This window comes from Calonectris borealis, chromosome 20 (assembly GCF_964195595.1).
Source record: "Calonectris borealis chromosome 20, bCalBor7.hap1.2, whole genome shotgun sequence".
NCBI classification, from domain to species: Eukaryota; Metazoa; Chordata; class Aves; order Procellariiformes; family Procellariidae; genus Calonectris; species Calonectris borealis.
The window spans coordinates 4,167,557-4,192,455 of NC_134331.1; the positions used below are offsets into that span (position 1 = coordinate 4,167,557).

The 24,899-nt window shown below is 37.0% G+C and overlaps 1 protein-coding gene and 1 non-coding gene across 5 annotated transcripts in view; one reads left to right on the forward strand and one right to left on the reverse strand.

The window, feature by feature from the left end:
• PITPNC1 (phosphatidylinositol transfer protein cytoplasmic 1) overlaps nucleotides 1-24,899 on the forward strand; it is an 89,394-nt gene that overhangs the window by 55,047 nt on the left and 9,448 nt on the right. For all 4 annotated transcript variants that reach the window (XM_075169463.1, XM_075169464.1, XM_075169461.1 and 1 more), the window contains 4 exons: nucleotides 2,130-2,201; nucleotides 13,148-13,243; nucleotides 22,306-22,461; nucleotides 23,217-23,280. In XM_075169463.1, coding sequence (XP_075025564.1) covers nucleotides 2,130-2,201; nucleotides 13,148-13,243; nucleotides 22,306-22,461; nucleotides 23,217-23,280 — 388 coding nt within the window. The remainder of the gene's footprint in view (nucleotides 1-2,129; nucleotides 2,202-13,147; nucleotides 13,244-22,305; nucleotides 22,462-23,216; nucleotides 23,281-24,899) is intronic.
• Nucleotides 615-727, reverse strand: LOC142091207 (U5 spliceosomal RNA). The gene has a single exon (XR_012676728.1). It is a non-coding gene; the product is annotated as a U5 spliceosomal RNA (small nuclear RNA).

Sequence of the window (24,899 nt, forward strand, 5' to 3'; positions counted from 1 at the left end):
ACATCAAACATTGTTTTAGGACATGCTGGCATCCCTGTGTCTCCTGGGTCATTCCCTATTTTTTGTAACATCACATTTATAACTTTTCTTACTCTAGGAACATTTGATCATAGAATTCTTTTAATCAACCCCTTGTATTCATCTCTTCTTCCAGCTAACATTAATATAGTTCAAAGATGTTCATTCCACCTTTTGGTTAATTCTGGAGATACAAATTAGCACCTTATGACAAAGCTTGGCGCTTTTTTTCCCCCCCATCTTCTTTCCCTGTAGTGCCTGCTGTTTGCTGAGGCTTTTGTTTGCAGATGCCTTTGGATGTCTGCCAGAATAGGAGCAACATACTGAGATACATGGTGAAACCTCAGTTGGGAGAATATCTGGATTTTTTTGGTGCTAATTTGTGTTACAAGATCCTCAGTTCTGACAGACTGCTTATAAATATTGTATATTTTCAGCTGGCACTTCCTGAGATGTATAGGAAATGTTTAATTGCCCACAAAATACGGGTAATAGGAGCTAGCAGATCTGTCATTGAACTTGCCCCATCCTGCACTCCACATCCTGCTGATCTTTTTTTTCCCTCCCACATATTCACTCAATGAACAAGTTGCATAGACTGAGAGCTAGTCACCGTTCAGATTGGATTGAAACTCATAAATGTGCTACTCCACAGAAATCTTTAATAAAAGGCAAAATATTTATAAGATCTGAAGAGAAGCCTGTGCGGTCTGGGCATCTGCAGCACCAACATGTTGCATGGGAGTATTTTATTCTGTTAATGGGAAGACAGTTTGACCAGAAGCTTCCATGGCACCAGAACCTTATTCTGGCAAAACTCTCTCTCTTTTTTCAACACGGATTGATTCCAGATGTGCTCATTGAATCCTAGATATCCTGTGACCCCAAGAAGATCGAACAATGACTTGTTGGGCAATGTCCATGGAACCAGGAATATATTTTCCGCAGTCTCAAAGGAGCTGGCTTCTCATTTCAATTTTGTTGCACTACCGCTGGCCTTCTAAATCACCTCTTTTCTTAGTCATCAGCTTCTCCCTTAGAAGAACTCTCCAGATTTTATCAAGTCCAAACTTGGACCAACAGCAATGTGAACATGAGGCATCATAATGTCCTCATTGTATAATCTGTATGTACAGCACATAAAATAGTCATAGTCTTTACAAAGACACTTTGCCATAGGGTATTAGTGATGCATCATACAAGGAACTGGCACTTCAGTTTCACTGGCAGTTAATGCAAGAAAAGACCTGATGACTAACAGTAAAGATGCTGAACTAGAATCTTTCAGAGTTTTTTAGTTATATCTACTCTGTTGCCTATCTGAAAAGTTGATTTGAAAGAACAACTGTGAAATGCTGAAGAAAAGATATTAGAAATATTTTTTCCACTGGAATTATGTTGCCCAGCATTATAAATTCTAGTCTTGATAAGCCAACTAAATTAAGCAATCCACAGAAAAATAAATTTATTCCTATGTAAAATACAGAAATATTATCTTTAATAGGAAAACATTTGTGCATTCCTAATTTTCTTGCATTATTATCTAAAGATTGATTTGGGTTTAGTATAAAGGAATTGCCACAGCAGCTCACAATCCATCTTAATTTCATTAATAGGAAATTATGCTAAAATTCATTTCTCACTGACAGTTAAAAAAAGCCGTCACACATCAAAGCATTGTTGTCTATTTGGTTAGCACCTGCAGCTAGTGAAGTGTCCTTGATTTATTTTGTATGGGGGATAGACTAATCTATGATGGTGAATATCTAGTTGCTCTCGAGATCTTAGTGAACTGAATTTATAACAAGACATTCAGGACATTTGTACTCTTATGCATAGTGAGCATGAAAACTATTGTATCTAGTTATTGCAGAGTACTTATACTAATTTATTTATACCTTCATTATAATATTCAGCTTTTAGACAGAATCTCTACATCCTTCCAGAATCATAAAACCCTTTGCTCTTATGTTCTGTGTACACCTACTCTTTTTCTTGAAGTAATCTGAAAAAAATAAGAAAGCTGACACTAGACAGGATGTACTGAATATGTCAGCTGATGAAGCAAGGCATATTTTTTTATGTCAAACATATTTTTTCTTTTGTTGCAGTGTTCATTTTTGCCTAAATTCTCCATTCATATAGAGACAAAATACGAGGACAACAAAGGCAGCAATGACAGTGTAAGTATGATGGCTTTTGCACAATTTTATTTAATCCTTTTAGTTAATCATGTTCTATATCTGGGGTTTGTAGGTCTTTCAGTCTGGGAAAAAGGCCTAATCAGGCTTGTGTCTTTGCACCTGCCTGGGTATCCTGGTCATTAGCAGCTTGTCAGCTTGCAGAGTAGTTACCTCTAAAGCACCATGAGATGAAAGATTCCTGTACACAGCTTCCCTTCTGCATCTCACGTTCTACTCGTTACTTCTCTAAACACAACATAATCTACATATGTGAATTTAGTCCTGATGAACGTTTATGGAGAGTAAAGAAAAGATCACTCTTTTTTTTTGGGGGGTGTGGTGTAATTGTATTCCACTTTATCTGTTTCACGTTATTCTCTCTGAGTGAAGGGGGTTGAATTCAAAGGAGCTGTTAGGAAGAGCAAACAGGAAACTAAACAATGGTCAGAGATGAGAGATCTCAGTAAACAACTTCAGGGGAACAATGGCTGGACTATTGAGGTGATGCTTCTGGCAATCACTTACCAAAAGTTACAAAGTTCTCAGAGGTAGAGCTTAGAGATGAAAAGGGTAATTAACTATGCAAAATCCTCCCTGGAGGAAGGGTGGGAGTGAGTAGCCAGCAGCTGCTGGTCGAGAGATGCTCAGGAATAGAAGGCAGGAGGTCAGTCAGACTTGGTTGCCCTGACAGGGAGCAAAGCAGAGTCATACAACTTGCAAGAAAAGAATAACGTTTGATAAAGCCAGGCATGTAAAGATTCCACCCTTGGATGAATACACAAATATATTTCTATATTTTTTATTTTGGTATGCTTTAAACAGTAATTTGTTGCAGACTTAAGGGAAGAAGTTTCTTACGGCCGTGAAGTACAGGTTAAAATGCCTGGAAAATTGCAGTGTTCATTTTTGCCTAAATTCTCTGTAATACAGAGACTTAATGAAGGAGTGTTTAAACTCATTCTTGAGAAAGAAGAAGGCAGTAAAGCAAATTTTAAGGGGTCTGAAACACAGAGCCTTTCAGTTTCCAGGGGTGTCCCTCCAGCAGCCTTATTAAGGTTAAAGTGTTCTGTTCTCCAGATGGGAGGTACATTTCCCTAACCGCCCTGGACCTGCACGTTAATAAGGCTGACAGCTGTTGCACTGCTTATGGCAGAATAATTACATGTAAAAGAACAAGGTATAATTTTGCATAATGTTTTTGGCATACAGACACGTTCCCAATGGGAACATGACAGAGATCATGTATTAGCCACCAGATACCAACAACTTTCAGTCACTGCTAGTCTAAGCCAGATCCAGATCAGTGAGAGAGGGGAAAAAAAAAAAGTGTATTACATTACCCATTATATGAGCGTTATGTAATTTATGCAATTTTTAATGTTCACTTCTGCTTTTTGGCAGCACTTTAATTCAGAGCAAGCCCACACCTTTGGTTTCGGGAGGGTGCAGACTAGTTTTCTGGTACATTATAATGTCAGCAGTGAGAAGACACGTTCTGTACTAATGCCTAACAGAGGAAGAACTGAAGCTATTTAATCAGTGAATTTTCAATTTTTTTCTGTGTGTCAGCTTTGTGGCTAAAATACTATGAATCAAGCCCTGAATAGTACCCAACCAGTGAATTTAAAATGAAGGGAACACAGAGAGAGGGTACTCAGATGATCTCTACTCTGCTTGAATCCAGCTCTTCAAATGTAATTTTTACCAGAGTGCCTGTGGGGTAATATTATATTACCTTTATACTGAGGTACCTGAATCACAGACTAAGCAAGTATTAACCAAGATTAACAGATTTAATTGACCCGTACTTGAAGGGAGGAGAAAGAGAAGCTGAATCAGAGGGCTGCATTCCAGCCCTGATTGCCATGACTTTGTAATTCTGAGAGCTATGCTGTCACCAGTGTGACCACAATAAACCAATGGAAGATTTACATTTTCTTGCTGTTGATCCAGTGACATTGATCTGGTGACACAGATGTGTCTGGCACAGGACTGAAATGCTGGAAGGTTAGTAAATACGGAGAGACTTCATTGAGCCTGTGGAGAGACTTCTCTTAAGCCAAACACCTCAGAACTAGGTCTAAGAGTCAAACTTGTTTCTATTACTCAATGAGTAGGTTTAAACATCACTTAAAAAAATGTGAAGTGTATTTCTCCTTCATATCAGAAAAGTTTAGATTAAATTTCGCTGCATTTGCCTGGTCAGAAAACAACAGGAAACATAGCATCCATTTCTATAGATTTCCAGAGATACACTATATTTTTCTTCATCGCAACTATCAACCTTGGCTGATGAAGAAATAATTAATCCAAAAAAACTTCTGTAAATTTTGCAGTTGTAATGCAAAATATACTGAATGAATATTAATACTACAGTAATGAGGGTAATAATGCATATCTGATTTTAACTCAACTATTTCTAGATATATTTTTTGAGACCATACAGGTTTTTTGAAATCTTTGAACTCTGATCTATTCTTCATTTCCACGCTATCTAATAAAGTAGATACTGATTGAAAAAAGCAATAATTAGGTATAAGGATACTAAAGCTAATTCCATTGATTAGTGGAAGAAAGCAATATAAATGCTCTTGGGTTCTTGTTGTCATTTAGCAGGCTAGTATATTATTAAAATTATTTTATTTAACATGTTGCATTGCCTGGTAAAATTCTACCTAATTACTGCAATATATCTCGATGCAAAAGTCCCCCTGATTTTTCTTCCCAATGGTCATGATAGAAGAAACTAGGGAAAGATAATGATATCTGCTTTGGAACTTGATTTTTCTATGTCTTAGACTTTGCCATCATTTTAACCTATTTTAAATGTGCTTAAAGCACTGTTATTCCGATCTGTTAAAGTTTGCACTTGATTTGCACAAACACAAATATTGCCAGAAAGAACAATGGACAATAAACCCCTTTATTTAGATAAAACACTAATGAAGCTTGTGTAGATGGCAGTAGTGCAGTACCATAAATCCATCCAGTTGTGATTCCTAGCGCTACAGCACAGCTGATTTTGCTGTATCGCATCTAGATGTTCGCATGGCAACTCTCTCCTTAGAAAAACAGAATCAGTGTTGGATGAACACGTTAGTACATCAAATATTGTCACTGCTACCTTGCAGCTTTATAGCTTCATTAATAGTGTTAGAAACGAGACCAATGAGTCAGTCCATTCAATGTTTCCTCTTATGGGTCTTTTAAAAAGTAAACTTCTTAGTTTAAAGGGAAGTTTTATTTTACTTTTATTTTAAGTTACAAAATGTAAATGACACTGTAGGTGGTATCTGTAGAGTACGTGAAAATATTGCTTCCCTATTGCATCTTCAGCTGCTTACGTAAGTCAAGGTTGCGGTGGGAACTGCTGGGACGAGGGGAGTGCCAGGGGCCTACGACAGCTTCAGTGAACACAGACAAGCTATAAAAGTGCATGTTAATCCCTCAGTGCACACTTTTTTCCCCATAAGAAAAAGTGGCAAATAGGGAATTTGAATATAGATACGCAAAGTCTATATTTTGAGTATTAAAACCTAAGTTAAATACAAGAAAATTCTTAAGGTTACCTAATTCATGAAACGGTCAGAAATCACAGGCAGGAGTGGTATAAGTTACTCTTGTTTGTGAATAAATGATTAGTCTGTGGTTTTCATGAACAGACTTTGTTAACCTCTTATTTTTATTTGGGCAGATATTGTTTTCTTTTAACAGTCTACTGATTGGTCAGTATTTATGTCACGGAAGGCTAATTTTTTTCTACAGGGTGTATTGCTCTCGCTTTTCTCCCATCTCTAATCTTACTATTTCAGTGTACACTACAGGCGCACATTTTGTTTGTTTTTAATTTTAGTGGGGAATGCACCAAATTAGGCTTTCTGTTGATTACAAAGGGTCCACCGCATGGCTCTAGTAGATAGTGTAATCAGTGCACGATGATCTCACGCACTGCAGCTCCGTGTCTGTTCTTGCGTGCCACAGTCTAGTCCTGGTGAAAATTTCTAAAAAGCCATCTGTAGCTGAAGGTAGAGCAAAGGTAAAGCGAAGGCAGACACTGTTCAAGCAAATCACTGAATCACAGAGACATTTCAATGTTCCTGTTTGTTGCAGAAGGATCATTATGTTTGACTGGTTTTTGTTGTTTTATTTTGGTTTGTTTTTTTAGTCACAGAATTAATTTCTGCTGATATTTGGGCAGTGAATTTTTACCATCTGATAGTGTCTGGGGAAAGTAAAAAAGCACAGCTTGTAAAAATAATCCAATAGTTGTCAATAATGGAAATTCACTGTACGTAAAACTTAACAGTGCCTTGCTCTTTGTAGCATAACATTTTGCACTGGAAAACTCAGTGGCTGGCTCTTGATTATTAAAGAACGACATGCAAGATCTTAAAATAGGTAGTCTTTCTTTTTGTTAAAGGGCCATGATATTTATTAGCAAGAATAGCATTATTCTTAAGAGTAATGAAGGTGTGAAGTAAAGATTTTGAGGTAGAGTTATATTTCAAGATGATAAAGTATGGGTATCATTGGGCACATTTTTGTAAGTATGTCTCAGTTAATGATGATAAAGTCATCAGAGCTACAGCACTAATTTTTTGTCAATCAAGAGAAAAATATATTAGTGTGTTTCTTGCCTTTCAAAGATAATATAGTGTTGAAAATGCATGTCCTAGAATGACCGTTTGCCAAATGAAAACAAGAGGTAGTTCTGTATTCCACATAGTTATAAATTAACACCAGTATCATTTGACACATTAATAGCTTGAGCATGCTAAAACCAGCCAGCTGATAGCAGATATTATTTGATATGCAACCTGTGTAAATTGCAGTGCCATCATTTAAAGTCAGAAAATCCTTTCCTGACAGTGAGTTCTAATTCTGCAGCCCTACAAGTGACCGAGTATGCAGCATTGGGTCATTCATCATGCTTCATCCTTAGGGTCTATTTCTGACGTATTGGTTGTAAAACATTTGACTAAAGTAAAATCCATTTTAGGTACGGCCAGCTAAGAAGAAAAGCCATTTCTAGTTTTTTCCCCCTATTTTTGTCTCCTATCTTAGTAACATGAAACTAGGTTGTAACAAACTTCAGTACAGCACATGTAAATTAAATGTAAATTCACTATTTAAGGAAACTGCCATGAAACACTGATTTCAGCTGAAATGGATTCAGCTGTGCCCTGGCTTAGCCTCAACGCACTACAAGATACCATTCTGTAAATTGTCTAAAGGATTGCTAGGCATCACTGCAAAATATGTCAAAATCAAAGGTAGGGTCACGTTTAGGGACGATTTCATTTGCACCTAGACTTTTTCTGTATGATGGTATTGAGTATCTGTTTGTCTCCTGTATAATTTGCAATGGAAAATCTTGATTTTTTGAAGCTTTTCCCCTCTAATAAGTCTCAAAAAATACAGGCAAACAAGTGGAGAGGTTAGCCTAAAATTCCTTATGTGTGAAGAGCTCTCTTTTTGTTGAACGTAACTACAAATAGTATGTCCCAAGCACATATGGCTATCACAGAACGTAAGATAAGGCTGATACTGACAGAGAGTGAACAAGTAGTATGGTTGTGCCTCTACTTTTTGATTTTTCTAAATGAACTACTGAAGTTAATTAGTAAATCTAGCACTTGAAATAGATGTGACTTTAAAAAAACTAATCCCAGTAAATATTATTGATAGTGTATTATGATCTTGGAAGCATAGCTGCTTTGACATAATTACATAAAAATACAGTTCTCTGTTCAGAAAGTACAAAGCTAAATGAGATATTTTATAAGAGATGGAATAATAGAGGAGTCGTGACATAGAGGTAAAAGGTGGAGGAAGCAAGGCTGCTGATAAATATGTAACTGCCTCTGTGAGTTCCACTCTGCAGCAGACAGTGATATTCTCGTGCTGTTCAGTGAGCCAAATTTACTGCTCTCGGGGAGGGATTCAATCTTTTTCCACAGAAGAATTGCTCCCAATTATGTGTGTCCACATAAATAGTTATAGCCAGTGAACAGGTTGAAATTGGTCAATTCCTGTCATCTTTGCCCAAGTAAATCTCAAAAGCAAATTAACGGACTTTGGGGGTAACTGAGGTTGGAACATGACTTACAGAGAAGTTACACGCTGAATAAAACCCCATAGATGAAGTTCTGAGTAGGTGGTTTTTTATTTTAGACCAAATTTTCCTTCAGAAAAATGAGAGTTAAAGTGGACCAGATGACACAACCTGCGAAAGGATGCTGTAATAACGAATTGGAGACTAGCCAGTAGTTCTGACGATGGCAATCTAAGGAGATTAGAATTTCAAGTTGGAGAGAAGGTTTTGTGCCAGATTTTCCCTTGTAGGGAAAAAAAAAAAGAAAAAGCTTATTCTTGCAGTCCTTACTGCAGTTATACCTCTAACTTTCACATACTATGAAATCTAGATTTAAACCATCCCACAAATGATGGCTGCGTATGTATTCTACTCACAGAAAGTGCTTGCCATCATACAAATTGCTCGATACCTGCAAGTTGCATAGTTAGGGATACAAGCTGCATTTCAGGGATGAGAGAAAATACAGAGAAAACTCAAAAGCTTCAGTGAAATGTCAATATTTGAATTAAAAAAAGAGCATATGTGTTAGATATATGCGTCTAAGCTTGGGGACTCTTCTAGCTGCATGCTGTATTTTTTCCATTTTCTTGAAGCTCAATGACAATGAATGAATCAACATGATAATGAGAAAGGCAGAGATTAATTTAATTTAATTTCTAATTCTATTGTTTAAAGATACTTTTGTCATGCCATTCATGTCATAGCCTGCCTATCCCATTAAGATATCATCTTGTGATGTCCAGCTACTGCAAAGTCAAGATTTAAGTTTGTTGGGACGCCTGTTGGCTTTTTTGGCAGGGCAGGGAAAATGGGGAGGCAGAGAGGGAAGAACAACGCTTTCAGGCATAGATATTAACTCAAAGAAGGATTTAATAGAAGAGGAAATTTGATTTATAGTCAAAATTCTCAACTCAATAAATTACATTTATGCGTTGTATATTGAGCAATGTAGTCATTTTGGCTTAAGTTTGTAGATAGGCACAGGTGTCTCATTACTTAGCACAGGGGATAATAATCGTGTTTGCTACCATATTACCTGCCTGTAATTAATTTAGGAGTGCTCTGCTTTTTTGGAAGAAGATCTTTTAGCTCTTACCCGTTTCATTTCTCTGTTAGCTGCATTTCTCAGCAATGGCTGACTATCTGGATCTAACATAACAAGGAAGAAAGACATAGAGATCTTCTCTCACCTAAAGCCTCACAAGGGACAGAAAAATAGCTTCCATAAAAAAACACACACATTTTCAAACTTGTTTGTTTATAGTATTGAATTTTCTATATAGGTTGCCTTATCACTTTCATCTCTAACAACTTGTCTTTAAGTTGACTTGTTATTTAACCATTTCCACAGGAAATTTTGTGTCCTGTATGCACTAGTGTTTAAAATGTGAATTAGCTGCCTTATTACAGCCTTCTGACCACAAACTCCTTGTATCTAGGCTGGTAAAAAAAAACATTTTGCAGTAAAGACAGAGACGAACAACTTTCCAGCTGGTAATCCCTTGAATACCTTCTTTGCTCTTGATGATAGAAAAGAAACATCCCAAGAGAGAATCATATATTATGGAACACAGCCAAGCCAAACAAGCCCAGATTTGATCCTCGGAGTCCTGGTAGTGTAGCTGAGTGAGGAGTTTGCCAGTGTAAATGTAATCAATGGACCCAGCTGAGTCTGGCTTTATACTATTTATATTCAAACCAGGTTAGCTGTGGCGATTGGCCATAAAAGTTAAATTTTGGATTAGCTACATCTGAATGAGGTTGAAGCCAGCAACTTAGCCTGAAGATAGAGCAAAAAGAAGAAAAATGGGAAAGGAGCTTGTAGAAAAAAAATTGTTGTTGACTTACCATCGTCTCATAACCTGACTTTCTGTTCTGGCTTTGGCTACAAGGAGAAGAGAAGTCACCAGAAAAGTATGTGCTAGGACATGGCATTGTAGGCCATGAGGAAAACGAAGGAAAGAAATTAAAATACACCAGCACTTATATTTCTGCAGTAATCCTATATGACCTTTCTTCTCTGAGGTACTAGAATCATCTGCCAGGGTTTTTTTGAAAATTTTCCCCCAATTGTAAAGGTGACACAATTAAAACCTTTCTTCCACTTTTTGTCTAAATTATGATGAGTTTTCATTCCTCTCAGAAATGGAAGTATATAAGTGTTTGTCTGTTGTAAAAAAGCTGTCACACACACCCCCAAAAAAAACCAAAACCCACAGCAAAAAGGACACTTCAGCCTGAATGTTACTCTTTGTTTTCCATTTGATTGTGTATTTCAATCTCAATTAATTACTTGGCTTCCAAATGTAAAGCCTGTCCAGTTCTTTCCAATATAATATTTAATATTCTGCCTTTCCACATCATCTTCTTAAGGATACAGATTGTTCTCACCATTCATTTTCTGCACATTTGCAAATACAGTTGCACAGATTGGGAGCCTTATGCTTCTTTTCGTGGCCTTTAATCTCTTCCTTTAAAACTTTTAAATTTCTCTAATCTCTTTGATCAGAAACGCAATAAACCCATCCTCCCTACAGGTTTTAAGACAATCCCAGATTATGTGGCTAGGAGAGGCAATAAGAGAATTGGAGCTAAGAAAGAAATCAGTCTTGTTCTCTAATGACTTCTTATTTTCTACTGCTGATGGAATGAGAAGATTAAATCTCTATCTGCAAATCTTGTGAGGACAATCTAAGGGGAGAAGCGTAAATGATTAGACAACAACTTCAGCAAAGGGAAGTGAGAATGTCATTCAACAAACTTTTGGAATGGAGGAAACGGTCAGAGACAGCCTAAGCAGAAAATACGGCGTAGCTGAAATGGTTGAAAAATTCCTCCAGGTTTTGACAGATTGGCAAAGGCATCTGTCAGTCCCACTTCTATCAAAGCATTTTAAAAAGAGAAAAAGAATTTAAAACTATATTACTTAGAGGTTGCAATATGTGGATCAAGCCTGTGATAGAGCAGGGCACGTTTCTTCAGATAAGATACTGGGTAATAGTCCCAATATGCAGAGATATGCATGTGCTTAAATTTATTAGGCTTGTACTTAAACCATGTACTGATTCAGACCCTCAGCTGACCTGGTAATGTCCATTGAAGAGAAATCTCCATTATTTTATTTAAAGCTCAGAGATTATGGTGAAATGTTTCAGAAATAGTTCAACTGATTTCATCAAGGGACTGCTCTGTATATCTGAATTTGTTTAGGAAAAAAGCAAGTGAAGAAGCTTATAAAAAGCAACCTATATAATATATATAAAACATAATCGTTATTTTTAAAAATGTACCCCAATTCGAAGAAAGAGCACTACAGGGGAAGGACCTCTCAGCTGAAATTTGTTCAAATAATCAACATACTCTTTTGCAAAACATGGATTGGAGAAGGAAAATAAGCACACAAATAAAAACAGGCTGGAGTTTCCCTTTGTTCTGTTCTTCTGCAGTTTCAGACATGTTAACATTTTATATCCAGTTCAGTAAGCATTCAGTGTTGCCTATTTTATTCCAGTACTGTTAACTACCAAGACAAGTTAAAATTGTAGAGTCAAACTTCAGCTTTTCATTTATTTGAATTATGATTTCCTGAGCAGTGTTCTTCTTACCAGCTGGTGTACTTGTTCATTGTAGCCCATTGCTCACTTCGAATGCTTTACGTAGGCAGATGCATTTCTTTCAGAAATAATAAAGTAGCATTCTTGTTACTGAATAGTTGCTGGCATTTTGTATTTTCAACTGTTCCTCTAGGATGAAATGAAATTAAATTAACAGAGCGTTCCCTACATTTATTTAAAAAAAAAAAAAAACAAAAATATTTATGCTTCCTGGAAACATTAGCTATAGAACATTGTGCCCCAAAGGAAAAAACACATCGTTAGCTTGTTACTGATCTTGACAGTGTATACACAACTTCCCTGAATTTTATGGCACTAATTCATGATAGCCTTTTAACTAGTTGTTATTTCCAAGTCCCAGAATCATGAGTAGAAATTTATTGCAGAGATAGCATAAGTCACATGGGTCACTAAGATGCCTAAATAATTAAATTATGGACACAGGCGCAGAAGTATACTACGCTGCACATGCAGATGACCTGCATTTTCAAAATATACCCATCATTTGCCTTGCATAGAACAAGAGACTTGGTGTTCAAAACCAGGTCCTAAAGGGTTCAAATGAAAATAAGCTTTATGTGTGCACAAATGGAGAGTGGAAGTTTCCAGCTTCCACTGAGGGCAGCTCAGCCAAAATTTTGGTTCTCAGTATAATGGCAACTTAGCCTGACTAGTTCACATGACACACCTGCATTTCATTATTGTCTATATATAGAGTGAAAAGGTTAGAAACATCCAGAGTCCAGAAAGTCAGGTTTTTTACACAGTGATGGAATCTAGTGCAAAGATCAGAGAACACAATAAAACCAGTCCTAGTTGTTGACTTTACTACTTGTGACCGAAGTCTCCATTGCAAAACGTGCAAGGAAGAACAGTGGTGTGAGCAGCGATGCTGAACACGATGGGTTATATTTAACAGTCCAGTCTCTTGATCTGACATAGTGGATTGTTCCCCAAAAAGTCTGTGGCATCGTTCATTCAAACTGTTGTTAATCTCGATTAGGAACACCTTGCCTGTATATGATCCTGAGGACACCCATTTTCTTCCCTTTAATGTCTGCAGTAGGCTAGAGAACGTGACTGCAAAAACTTCAGTATCTTACATCAGAAGCTGTTCAGGCGCAAGCCTAAAATACATTATTCAAGTCACTGAAAATGGCTTGTAACCATTATTCCAGGTAGATTTTGTAAGTGTGGTGTTCTGTTACAGTGTTGAATTTCTTTAACTCTTGCAGATTTTTGACAAAGAAGCTAAAGATCTGGAGCGAGAAGTTTGCTTTATTGATATTGCCAGCGATGAAATTCCTGAGCGCTATTACAAAGAATCAGAGGTAAGAGACAACATTGGTGAAGAAGGGAATGTAAGAGGCTGCAGGAAAGCCTTCACAGGAATCAAAACAATTTTATTTCTGTACGAAAACTTGCTGGTCAGTAATATTTGGAAAGCCTGACACTTTCTTTTGCAGATGATTCCTCCAATCTTTTGAAATGCTTTCATACCCTTACCAGAACATATCCTGTACCAGACCGTTGATGTTCAGCTGAATTCATTCAAAGTAGAAAAGGACTTTTCTTTGAATCACGAAGCTCAGTTAAGTGTTTGCAGGTCTGAGCAGTTTCAAACTTTCCGTTGTGCTTATTTGCATCCCGCCCTGACTAACAAGTCACGCAGAGTGTCTAAGCCCAGGCAGAGGACAGATACGCTGCAGTGAGGATAGGGTTGATGCACAGTTGCTCAGAGGCGACCATGACACAAGACCAAGAGGGACTGAAGCGTACTACATACTGCAGTAAATCTGCCAAAGAGCATCAGTGGCAGCAGACACATTCACTCTCTTAAAATTCCCTTGAAAATTGCTCCCCTGTGTATTTGATAGTGCACGTCTCTGAAGAGCATGTTTCTTTTAGGTCAGTGCAATTCACTGTTTTGAAATCAGCAACCACCATGCAAATGAAGATGAGGTCTCAATGTTTTAACCTCAGACTTGAAAAATGATGGTTCACAAGAAGTAGCTAGGGAGGAATGATCCTCCTATGCTTGCATTTAATTTTGGAGATAGGATTTGCCTCTGGAGCCAAGTATATATTCATAGCTGGCAGTGAGTATGGCAGCTGTTTGACTATACAAAACGAGACTACATAATCATTTCTAGGATAGAAGATGAAGACTTGCCAATGAATATATTTCTATACCATAGGAGACATGAGTTTCAGACTAAAAAAGTCAGGTACTTGTTATCTTCCATTTATAGGTCCTATTCAAATTTTATGGACGGGTCATAAAACAAAATTGGGTCGACAATAGAATGAAAAGTAATTTTATTAGTTTCCTTAGGTAATGAAACCCATCTGTTATGTACCAAAAATTATATAACACCTCATGAAACAGCTTATTGGTCCCATCATCTTATCCAAACTCCACGGTCTTCTGGTTCCATTTAGGAATGACTGCTGCTATTCGACGGGTCAGCATTTGACTGTGTTTTAAAGAAAGCATGTCAGATTTTTCATCTCAGTGTGTGCACTTCCAGAAATTGTAAACATGAAGGTAACATCTAGCTTTTCCGCTTTCCTTCCCATTTTTAATAGCCAACTATTAAGCATAATTTCCATATGATTAACCTTATGATATAGAAAAACAGCCTTATGTTAGGTGAGAAAAGAATTCAGAGTCTTTGTGTTGTTATTTCAGAGACAAATCTAGAGACCTGATTCCAAGCAAAATTTTATATGGTTTTAAACATCAAAAATAGCCCAGCATCTGTTGTTTTTTTCCTGTACTGATGGATGATTTGTATGTTGGCTACCAAATTCTGTTTCAGAAATCATACAAAATAGTAAGAACACTTTAGCATTTAACTGTGCACATACTGTAATTGATATTGAATTAATAATAGTTTAATTCAGTATCTTCCAAAGTTTACAAACTATGGGGCTTTTTATGCTACCGTATGATAAATATGAAGCCAAATTCCCATTTCTGATTAGGCCTTTTACATAATCTAGGGCCTATAAAAAGACTTTTAATGTTTGTAAATGTAATTTCTGTTTGTTGTCAATTAGAACAGCATAAAAAAGTAACTCTATGTAAATGAGAAACGGCCTGTGTTTTCCAAATAACAGTTTCAGAGATAACTAAAAACCATTTACTGTAAGCTTTTGAAAGGTATTTTAGTTACACTAATAACAACAATTTGGCTGCTTTTGGAGCATTTAATCTGAATTGATACTAAGTTTAAAGATTAAAAGTGAAGTACAATCCTCAGGATTTAAGAATTAGATTCCACAGGATAAGTGTTCTGACTCCCATCCAGAACGACCGATGAGAATGATTTTGACTTCAGGCATGTTAGTAATCTCTTCATTTCAATGGATCTTTCACATGCTTAAAATTAAGCAAGTTCTGTATCAGGGTCAGCATACTTAGTGCCGTCTAGAAATGAGCTTTAAATTTCTTTTATATTCTGACAAAAGTGCATCCCTCTTCAATTAAAAATATACTTAAGTTTTTAACTGCAATTTTCATTATTTAGTTGTATTACTGTATATTAGAGAAGTAGCTTAAATAATTTAAACCTTTTACACGCTACTTAAACTGTTTGCTTTTTGTTAATGCTTATGAGCCTGCTTGTCGAGGGTGATTTCTGATGTGATCAGACAGCACTAATTACATAATTGCTATTAAGCTCGTATTTGTGATTTCAGTTATTTTTACCTTTAAAGTGCTCAGTTATCTTTCATGAGCTCTTTGGGTCAATATCATATATTTTTCAGAGTCTTCTGTATGAAAAGCCCCTTTCTACAATGTGACTGCAACCTTTCTTTGTGTTAGTGCCTCAGATAACTCACTGATTATAACAGAATGAACCATAGCTGCGTTAGTGTTGTTTTTCTCATTTATATAAACAGAAGGTATGGTTGTATATGTATTACACCGATATCGTCAATAGAGGTAATAATACTGCAGTTACCACAGGAGGGTTCAGGAGATATCCAAGGGACCCACAGCATCAGGCTCAGTACAAACACGTGAAGCAACCGTTGTCTGCTTCCTAGCACCTATGATCTAAAAAATTATTTTCCAGTTGCCCTGACATGAATCTTATAAACAGATCTATATTCTTCCTTCCATTGTAACTTACATAATAACGATTCACACATAAGAAGACAAAATGTGTAAAACATCTTCATGTGTATAATACTCCATTTGAATTGCATAGCTCATTTTGACTTGTGCTGGTACTGATGAGGAAGGACAAGTGTTTCATGAAAATGTCGTGACGGTTGAAGGGAAAATTATTGAATTCAACTTTGTGTATATCTGCTTTTTCTCTTCTAAATATTAACTAAAATTGAAAAGTAAAAAATATAGTTAGCTGGAGGCTTAAGGAGAGCTGTGGTTTCCTTGAGGAACACATTAAAGGAACCTCTGCCAATAATACTGAGTGATCTCTTGACCAGAATCATCCAAGTGATTTGAATTCCCTTAAGAATGGAGGGCTTATCCGTCAGTATGCACAAAAGGACTTAAATCACCAAGTAAACAGTGAATCAGAAGACAGTTTTGTTAGCTATTACAAACACGTACACGGAGTCCAATTCTGTCTTCCGTGGACGTATACTGATTTCTGCTGTCTTTTAAAAGAGTTGTCCTTGTAGAAGGCTGGAGGAGGTACAACTGCAGCAATTCTGGGTATCCCAAAGCAGATGACTTAATTTTAACTTAATGACCATCTACAAACTTCATTGTGAAGTAGCCACCAGAATACTTAGCGGTGCTGCCACATCTTAAATACAGCTTTTTTTTGCAAGCATGGACCTAAAAGTCCTTAAACCTTTAAGAAGTTTAAATGTGAGGTTCCAATTTGAGAAAGCTTGAATCTAGATCCAAGCTAACAGGTTTGTCTGTTTTTCTGTAAGGAGTCACATATGTTTCCAAATCTGAATGTACATATTACACTGAATACAGAATTTTCTAATTCTGTATAAAGAATGTACAAGCCTACAGGTAAGAGTAGTTGTACATTTTGTAAAGTCATTCCCTTGTGACTTTACCATCAATGAATATGTATCACCAGCCATCATGTATTCCCCATATAGAAATATATATTTATCTGAATTATAGAAAAGAATAAAACTGAGCTGTGCTGGAGTGAAGGCCTCAAGTGAATCACTCACTGAAATGAAACATTTACTGTAGATGTGAGCTACCGAGCAGAATGTTCTTTGCCACCATATTCAAGTTCTCAAAATTAACAGTGTTTCCTTTCCTGTTTATAACAAAGCAGTTGAGAGTTGGACAAATGGAATAAACTTTTTAAGTTACCTCCAAACAGAAAGATTTCTTGCAGCTGCTGCAGTGTTCTTCAATTGCTGGGTTTTTTGACTTTAACGCAGCTGCACTGTAATAGGTCCAGCTTACTACTGTCCAGGTGCTTTCAGAATAACAAAACCTCTGTCACATTATGGAGCCAGAAAAATTATGGCAGTTGAAATAATACAGCTGCCTCAGCCCCCACAGTGAATGTGTGCAACGTGTCAGTGCAGTAGTTCAGTACAGGGCGTAGCAAAAACAGATGAAAATTTCCTTTTCCTTACTAACTTCAGTTGTGAGATTACATAAAGGCTGGGTGGATTATCATATTTTAACACCTCAGAACCGTCCCAATATTTACGATTCTGAAGAATTTAGCTGGCTTTTCCAGAAAATACATTTTAATGGAAATTCAAAAAGAGAAAAAAAAGTCTTTAAAAAATGACTCCCCATAAATCTCTATAGTAGCATCTTTACATCAACAAATCTTTCCAGAGCCCTGGCTGTATAAGCTGAAATCCAAAACCTAGCAACTACAGCTGGTGGTGAAATGCCACATCACATGTATTAAAACCGTGAAGGACTGGTTCTGAAGTCAAACAAAATGATCTTCAGCTGAAAGGGAGAAAAAAATTCACTGCCCTTCAAAAGCACAGTGGTGGAATATATTGCAATAGGAGTCTGAAAAAACAAATCCATGCATTAAAAGGAAGGAAGAACCTTTGTTTCTGGGACATCTGAGTAGCGTCCACTAAGAGAATAGGATGTATGGCATAACGCAATGCACCTTCACCTCTGGAGAACGCATTCAGCTTGGGGATCTTTTTCCATGCTAAAATGGCCATACAAGCAGCAAGTAATTTTCGAGACAGATCGGTGACAAGGATAACGAGACGTTCCATGCAGGATTCCAGCATACAGACAAAGGAGGTGGTGTCAGCTGCAGAATACTATGGGATCTTCAAATCATGCCTGCTACCATGGCAAAGCTAAGGGAAAGCAGGCCCATTCAGAGTTGGAAGTTTTCTGTATTTCATTGTTTAACTTGAAGTAAAAAATAACATTCCAGAATTAAATCTGAAAAGGCATTGCAACAATCCAGTGCCATATTGTCAACATCTTGGTGTTTGCCTCCTGGAAAGGGGGTTACAATTCCACATCTGATGCCCATGACGTCTGCAGTCCATGAGGAAGGTTAAGTAAATAAATGCTAAATGCTAAATAATGGAATCTCCAACAATAAGCATGTTGAGCCAGGACCCGCCAGACGTGGCCTAAGTAAGAAACACTGGGAGAGTGCTGTGTTTGAAACCACATCCATCACATTGTGGCTTTTATTTTATTGTAATTTTACATTTTATTCTCAAATAAGCCCAGCTCATGGGTAATGATGTTTCTGCTATGTTAGCAGAAGTGCTATTTTTAAATCACTCTGCACCTGGCAATAATGTATTGCAAATACAGAGTAGGTTTTGCTCCTCTGTAGCAAAAGGATTTGCCAGATGGGCTTTCCTAATAAATTGTGTCTGATAAAAGGACGAGAGGGTTATTTAAACAAAAAGATTTTAGCTATGCCATTACATTTAAAACAGATTGAGGATTTTGGCAGTAGATAAATTAAGGGGAAAACAGTGAATAGCCGCAGTATTCTTTGGGTGATGGCTTCCCTAGAAAGGAAGGCATGGGTGGCTAAAAGCAAAAATAAGGCCACACAAAATTAATGATCTAAATAATAACATAAAAATGGGGTCAGACCAAAGATTAGCTTGCCCAGTTTCCAGTCCCTGACAGAAGTGTTTCAAACTCATGTGTGCCACAACTCCTGCCTAGAGAATATGCTGCTTCGCTCTGGCCTGGTGCCTCTGGTATGTGTTTTGCAAATTGCCATACCTTTCACAGGATAAGTAACAGCCATGATCCAGTACAGGCTTCTCCTGGGACCTGGAGAGATGTGAGCATGGCACAGGAGTCTAATTTGTTCTATCTGACTAACCTAACCAGTGAGCTACTGCATGAAAATCAGGAGGAGAAGCAGTGTACCAATATCATTTCTACTTGCATTTAATAGAAAATTATCATCCATGCTTCATTTTTTTTTCAGAAGGACCTTGTATGCCTAATTGCAGAAAGGATTCCAGGCTGTGAATCTTAATCTGACAATTTGAAGCCATGAGTTAGGCACATAAAATCATTCTGGGTTGTGGCTTTCAAACATCAAAGTTCTCATTGATTTCAGTGGGCTTTGGGTCAGACATTGAAGAGCAAAAGATGAGCAGTCCTGGTCACACCAAAGGTCCTTCTGGCGTGGTGTGGCTGTGGCCAATAGCAGAGGCCTAGGAAAGGTGTAAATATATGCAAAATATAGAGATAAATATAGAGATTCTTCCCCTAAATACTTCCTCCTCTGAACCGTAGCACAAGCAATTGCTGAGCCAGAATTTGTGTCTTTCTAAAATAGTCCAAGACTTTTTTAAACACCTAACTTTTTAGCATCCAGGTAAAAAGCCCAGTGATGTAAGTTTTACTTATGGGAACGACTCACCTCTGTAAAACACCCCTGCCCTTTGAACTGGTGCCCCAGAGGTTAAACTCTCAAGTTCACTTTGCTGAATGTTGCATGTATCTTACATCCCACTACTCAGTTTATACGCAACCTTTGAGTTTTAGCTCACCTGAGCAAGCACTCAGTAGAATCTTTAACATCTTGATCTTTCATACAGCAGTCTGGAAATCTACTCCTCTGGATTCTTTCTGTTTCCTGGCTTCCATTCATCAGTCTACAGTTTTATAGTATCAGTATGTCAGTGTTTGCAGAAAGGCAGGCATTTCCATAAAAGCTATTAGATGTAAGTTGCCCATACTGTCCGTCATTGCCTGGCTCTTTGCTTGAAATTGTCCAGCCAATTTGTGACTAAACAAAGTGACTTGTCCTTCAAGAAAAATGGACATGATTTAGGGAAGCAAAGGTGCCATCTCTGAGCGCTGTTAAAGGAATTTGCAACTAGGAGTGATGTCATGGATGAATTGCATTGCAGTCAGTGGGTTATTTGTGGGTCACCAATTTAAGAACAATTTCCTCTATGAAGCCCCTTGTCTGCTAGGTTAACTTCACAAAAATAAAACAAAACAAAGCAAAGCAAAACATTGCTTTCACAGCATCCAGAGAGTTCTTGCCGTTTGAACGAGACACCAAGTTTTATGCATGACTGAGCAGTCATGCGGGGTAGCTGTTCATGATTTAATTTTTATTTATAAATTCTGAGTACTTGATACTGACTCAAATTCATTACATTAAATCCCTTTGGACTGCATTGAAGTTATTCCATTATAGGTCTGGTTATCGCCGAAGGGGTATAAAGTATCGCTGCGTAACACTCATTATTATTAAAGTGTGTATCTGAAATGCTTAATCAAGACAATGGCTCCATCACCCTAGCACCATATGTATATGTAAGAAACAGCAGACCCTTCCTTACATTAAACTATTTTCCTTTGATTTTCCTTTTTTTCCTTTCTGAATATTATGTCTTCGTTCTTCCCTTTTTATTTTTTTCTTTTTATTATTATTATTATATTGATTGCTTCAGTCAATAATCAGTTATAAAACAACTCTCTCAACCAGAAAATATCTAGATCAATCTGAGGTCAAGCTTTATTGAGTGAGAAGATTGGCAACAGCATGTGACTATGAGTTGTGATATACAGTGGTATGTTGCTCTGATATATGATGATGCTGAATTGTTTTTTATGGTGATTTAACATTGAAACGTTATTATACTGAGAGCTTAAAGCTTCTATTTAGAAAAGAATATGTCAGCAATAAAAGCAATGACTTTCACAGAGAAGGAAGACTATCACCTCATTAGAGCTTTGTAAGGAAGCTTTAATGACAGAGCTTCAGTTTATGGATAAAATCAGAAGCCAAGTCAGGAGATAATGAAACGTTAGAAAAAAGGAACGCTGAATGATATATAAGCTCACAATTAATGAAAGAAAATTGAGATTAGAGTAGTGTTATCAATTTGTTAGTTTTTCTTCTGATTGTCTTCCATTTAGTACATAATTTAAGCACATACTTAAATACATGTTTAACTGCTTTTATAACAAAGGAGGGATTTAAAAGGTCTTCCCAGATCTCAGCTTTGGTGAAGGCAACACTGATGAGCACTGGTGGTTATTCTTGAAGACAGATTTTAGAAGCTCCACTATGAATTTACTGGAACTACATTATTTTCAAGTTTTGAAAATCAAGGTTTAACCATAAGTTATTTCTATTTACAAGATGTAATTAGCAGGACATAAAGTGAGATGGAATTATACCAATATAGAAAATAACACTTTGATAGATAAAACTGTATCTTCTATGGATAAAAGTAAACCTTAAAGATGAACTAATGTCCTTATTGGTTTTTTGGTCTTGCTGTTGTAATTTCAACATTAATTTATTTGATTTTTCCAGTTAGTAAAAGAGAGAGAGAGTTGAAATTAGTCATCCAGTGTTTTGCCCAAAGATACCATAACTCAGTTATAACCAGAGATGGCTAAATTGGAGGAGTTTCCTACTTAGCTGCCCACCTGGATATACAAGTTCACTTAAAATGGAAAATGGCATTGTCAGGTTCACATCAGTGTTGATGTGTCAAAGCTCAAATTGGATGTGATTTCAGGAAGACAGGCATGGGCAGAGGGCACTAGTAAATCACACTGAGGGAGCAGTGGAAAAGCAAGCTCTGAAGAAGCCACTTCTTTTTTTTCGAAGGCCGTAAATAACACTTGGAGTGCATTGTATTGTAATGACTTGCAATAACGTATTTTCCTACAGCAGAAAATGTCCTAGATGCTGTGATTGTTAAAGCATGTGCACGAATATGCTGCCATCGATTCTCTGGCTGTTGGATAAAAGACAGGATTTGATTTTAGTATATCCTAGTGCTTATTTAAGTCAATTTTGTATTACTTTTTCATAATGTTTATTAGCATGTTTTCATATTTTATGTCTTATCAAAGCATTTACTTTAGCAAACTGACAAACAGGACTTACTCTCCTGCATTTCTCAGTATGTTTTCTTTGTTTTGCAGGATCCTAAATATTTCAAGTCACAGAAGACTGGGAGAGGCCAATTAAAAGAAGGCTGGAGAGAGACCCATCAGCCAATTATGTGTTCCTACAAACTTGTGACTGTGAAATTTGAAGTCTGGGGACTTCAAACCAGAGTGGAGCAATTTGTACACAAGGTCAGTGAAACAGGAGCTGTTTCTTGTCCTTCACGTAAGCAGAACTTGAGTACTACCCTGCACAGGAAGGTCACTATGGCTGTGTAGAAGCTAGGGAGCTCAGCCGAATCTGCTTTCAGACCTCTCTCAAGGTCTGAAAGATCTGGAGCAGAGCCAAAGAGTTCATTTTTGGGTATAAACTTGGCAAAACCTGGAGCTGCTCAGGTCTAAGGTTGAGAAAAACTATCAGTAACATTTTCAGTACTGTGATAAATATATGAGCTAAAGTATTTATGAGTATACATGAGTACCATATATGTAGCAATGATGTGCAGAATTTCTTACAAACAGGTAGTGGGAAAGTTTTCCAATCAGTCTGCTAAAAAATTAATTAATGAATGGCATAACAGCCAAATGATAATAGTCTTCAAAGTATTGACCTTCCACACGTTTAAAAAAACTAACAAGGAAAAAGAAGAGTTCCAGAACGTCTAATTTCCCAAAGATTAATGGATTCTGTACACAGCCCAAATGGCTTCCCATGCTAGTCAAAGCCATGCTAATGTGATCCAGTGTTGGCCACAGATCCACTTGAAGTGGGAGGTTGGGCTACAAGACCTTCAGAGCCAGTATGTCTGACTCTCTAGGGCATGACGTTTTAGAGACAAAACTGTCAGAATATTTTTCAGTTTAAGTCACGTTGAAAAACTACAGTGTTACTTTTCTAAAATGTTTTGCTGCTAGAGAGGTTATTTGACCTTTTCCTTGTTTTGCAGGTGGTTAGAGATATACTGTTGATTGGTCACCGGCAGGCTTTTGCCTGGGTTGATGAGTGGTATGGTAAGTATTCTCCAAATTTAGCCCATTTAAAAGGGCTGAGGCAAAGCTTATGACAATTAACAACAGATTTCCATCTGCTTTCATGGACCATCAGGTCCTAGTATAAGATACTCATGAAAGAGATGGAACTATGTTCAGTTTCTCTGGAACATACGGAGCTCAGGTTATTTGTAACAAGAGTAGGCTGTATTTTAGGCAGCCAGTAGGCAGCATACAGGGACACCTTTACATCCCATACATCTCAGATATGCATCAGTCCAGTCACCCTGCATTGTAGGCAGATAGAAGCTGCCCCTGCCAAGAGTGATCTATATGGAGAACCGCAGGCAGGTTTGAATAAAGCTTCTTATTAAGACTGCACTAAAATGCGGTCATTTCCATACTGCAAACTCCTAAGGCCTCTGATCCGACACAATTTTAGCTTTTTAGGAAAGTTTTAAACTGTTAATATGGATTGCAATAAAGAAAAGATGGAGCTCTAACGTCCTTTCTGAAAAATGGATATAAACGTAAAACCTACTGGGTCTGATTCAACAGCAGCTGCATGCAAAAACGGTTCTGAATCCATGAACCAGCTGTAGGAATGGGCACTTCCAATAGTACAGAGTAATCCTGAATATCAAAACAGCCAATTACATTTTATAAAATAAGCTCACAGGGTTTGTGCTTTCTACATCTATTTTCAGTAAGATGTATCCATAATCACAGATACTTGTAGAACAGTTTCCAAGACATTCCTGTAACATATAATAGCAATTTGGGAATATATTTAGAATGTTTATTTAGACCCTCTTTAAGCTTCAGGAAGCACCATTTTGGGCTTTTCATGGGTAGGAATGACACCTGTCTTTCATCAAAACTCAAAACATCCTGCATTACTTAAAAATAGTCAATTAGCCCAGCTGGTGCAAACACACACATCAACAGTGACTTCATAAACCTGCATAATTTGACACTAAAATCTAACAACAAACTCATTGTGCTGATTTTTTGAGAATATAGAAAAATCTGCTTTGAAATCACAATGTTCTTATAAATTTAATAGTGCATGAAAATCCTGTGCTGCAGTGATCATAGAAATACTGAAATGTACTAAAAATCTCTACTATTTTGGGATAGCCATAAACTAGTGAGAGAGTTTTGTATCCAGTGAGAAGGAGTCCTTAAGAGATACTGTATTTTTTATTTTGTAATTTTTTTTTTTCCCATTTTTTACCTGACATATAGTGATCCGTTATTTTCCCTGTACGAAGTCAAGGAAACTGATAACTTTAAAGAAAGAAGTCTGACTTCATGTAAAAATTAAGCCCACAGATTTGCCCCAAATCTACCCAAAATATCTATTAAAGCAAGACATAAAGGAATGTTACTGGGAAGCAAAGAGTCATCTGCACTTTAGCAGAGTTATTGATAATGATAACAAGTGAGTAATCAGGAAGTTAAACATGCGGAATAGGTTTAGCCCAAAAACATTTAACCACAGATTTTCCCTTCTTAACTCTGAATGCACCCTGTCAAAAATACTCTTTCCACAAATGAAATATTGTGATACACAATTGTCTTGTGGATTTTTACTGTCACGGTGAGTCTTTTTACTAAATAATATAGTGTGCTTTTAG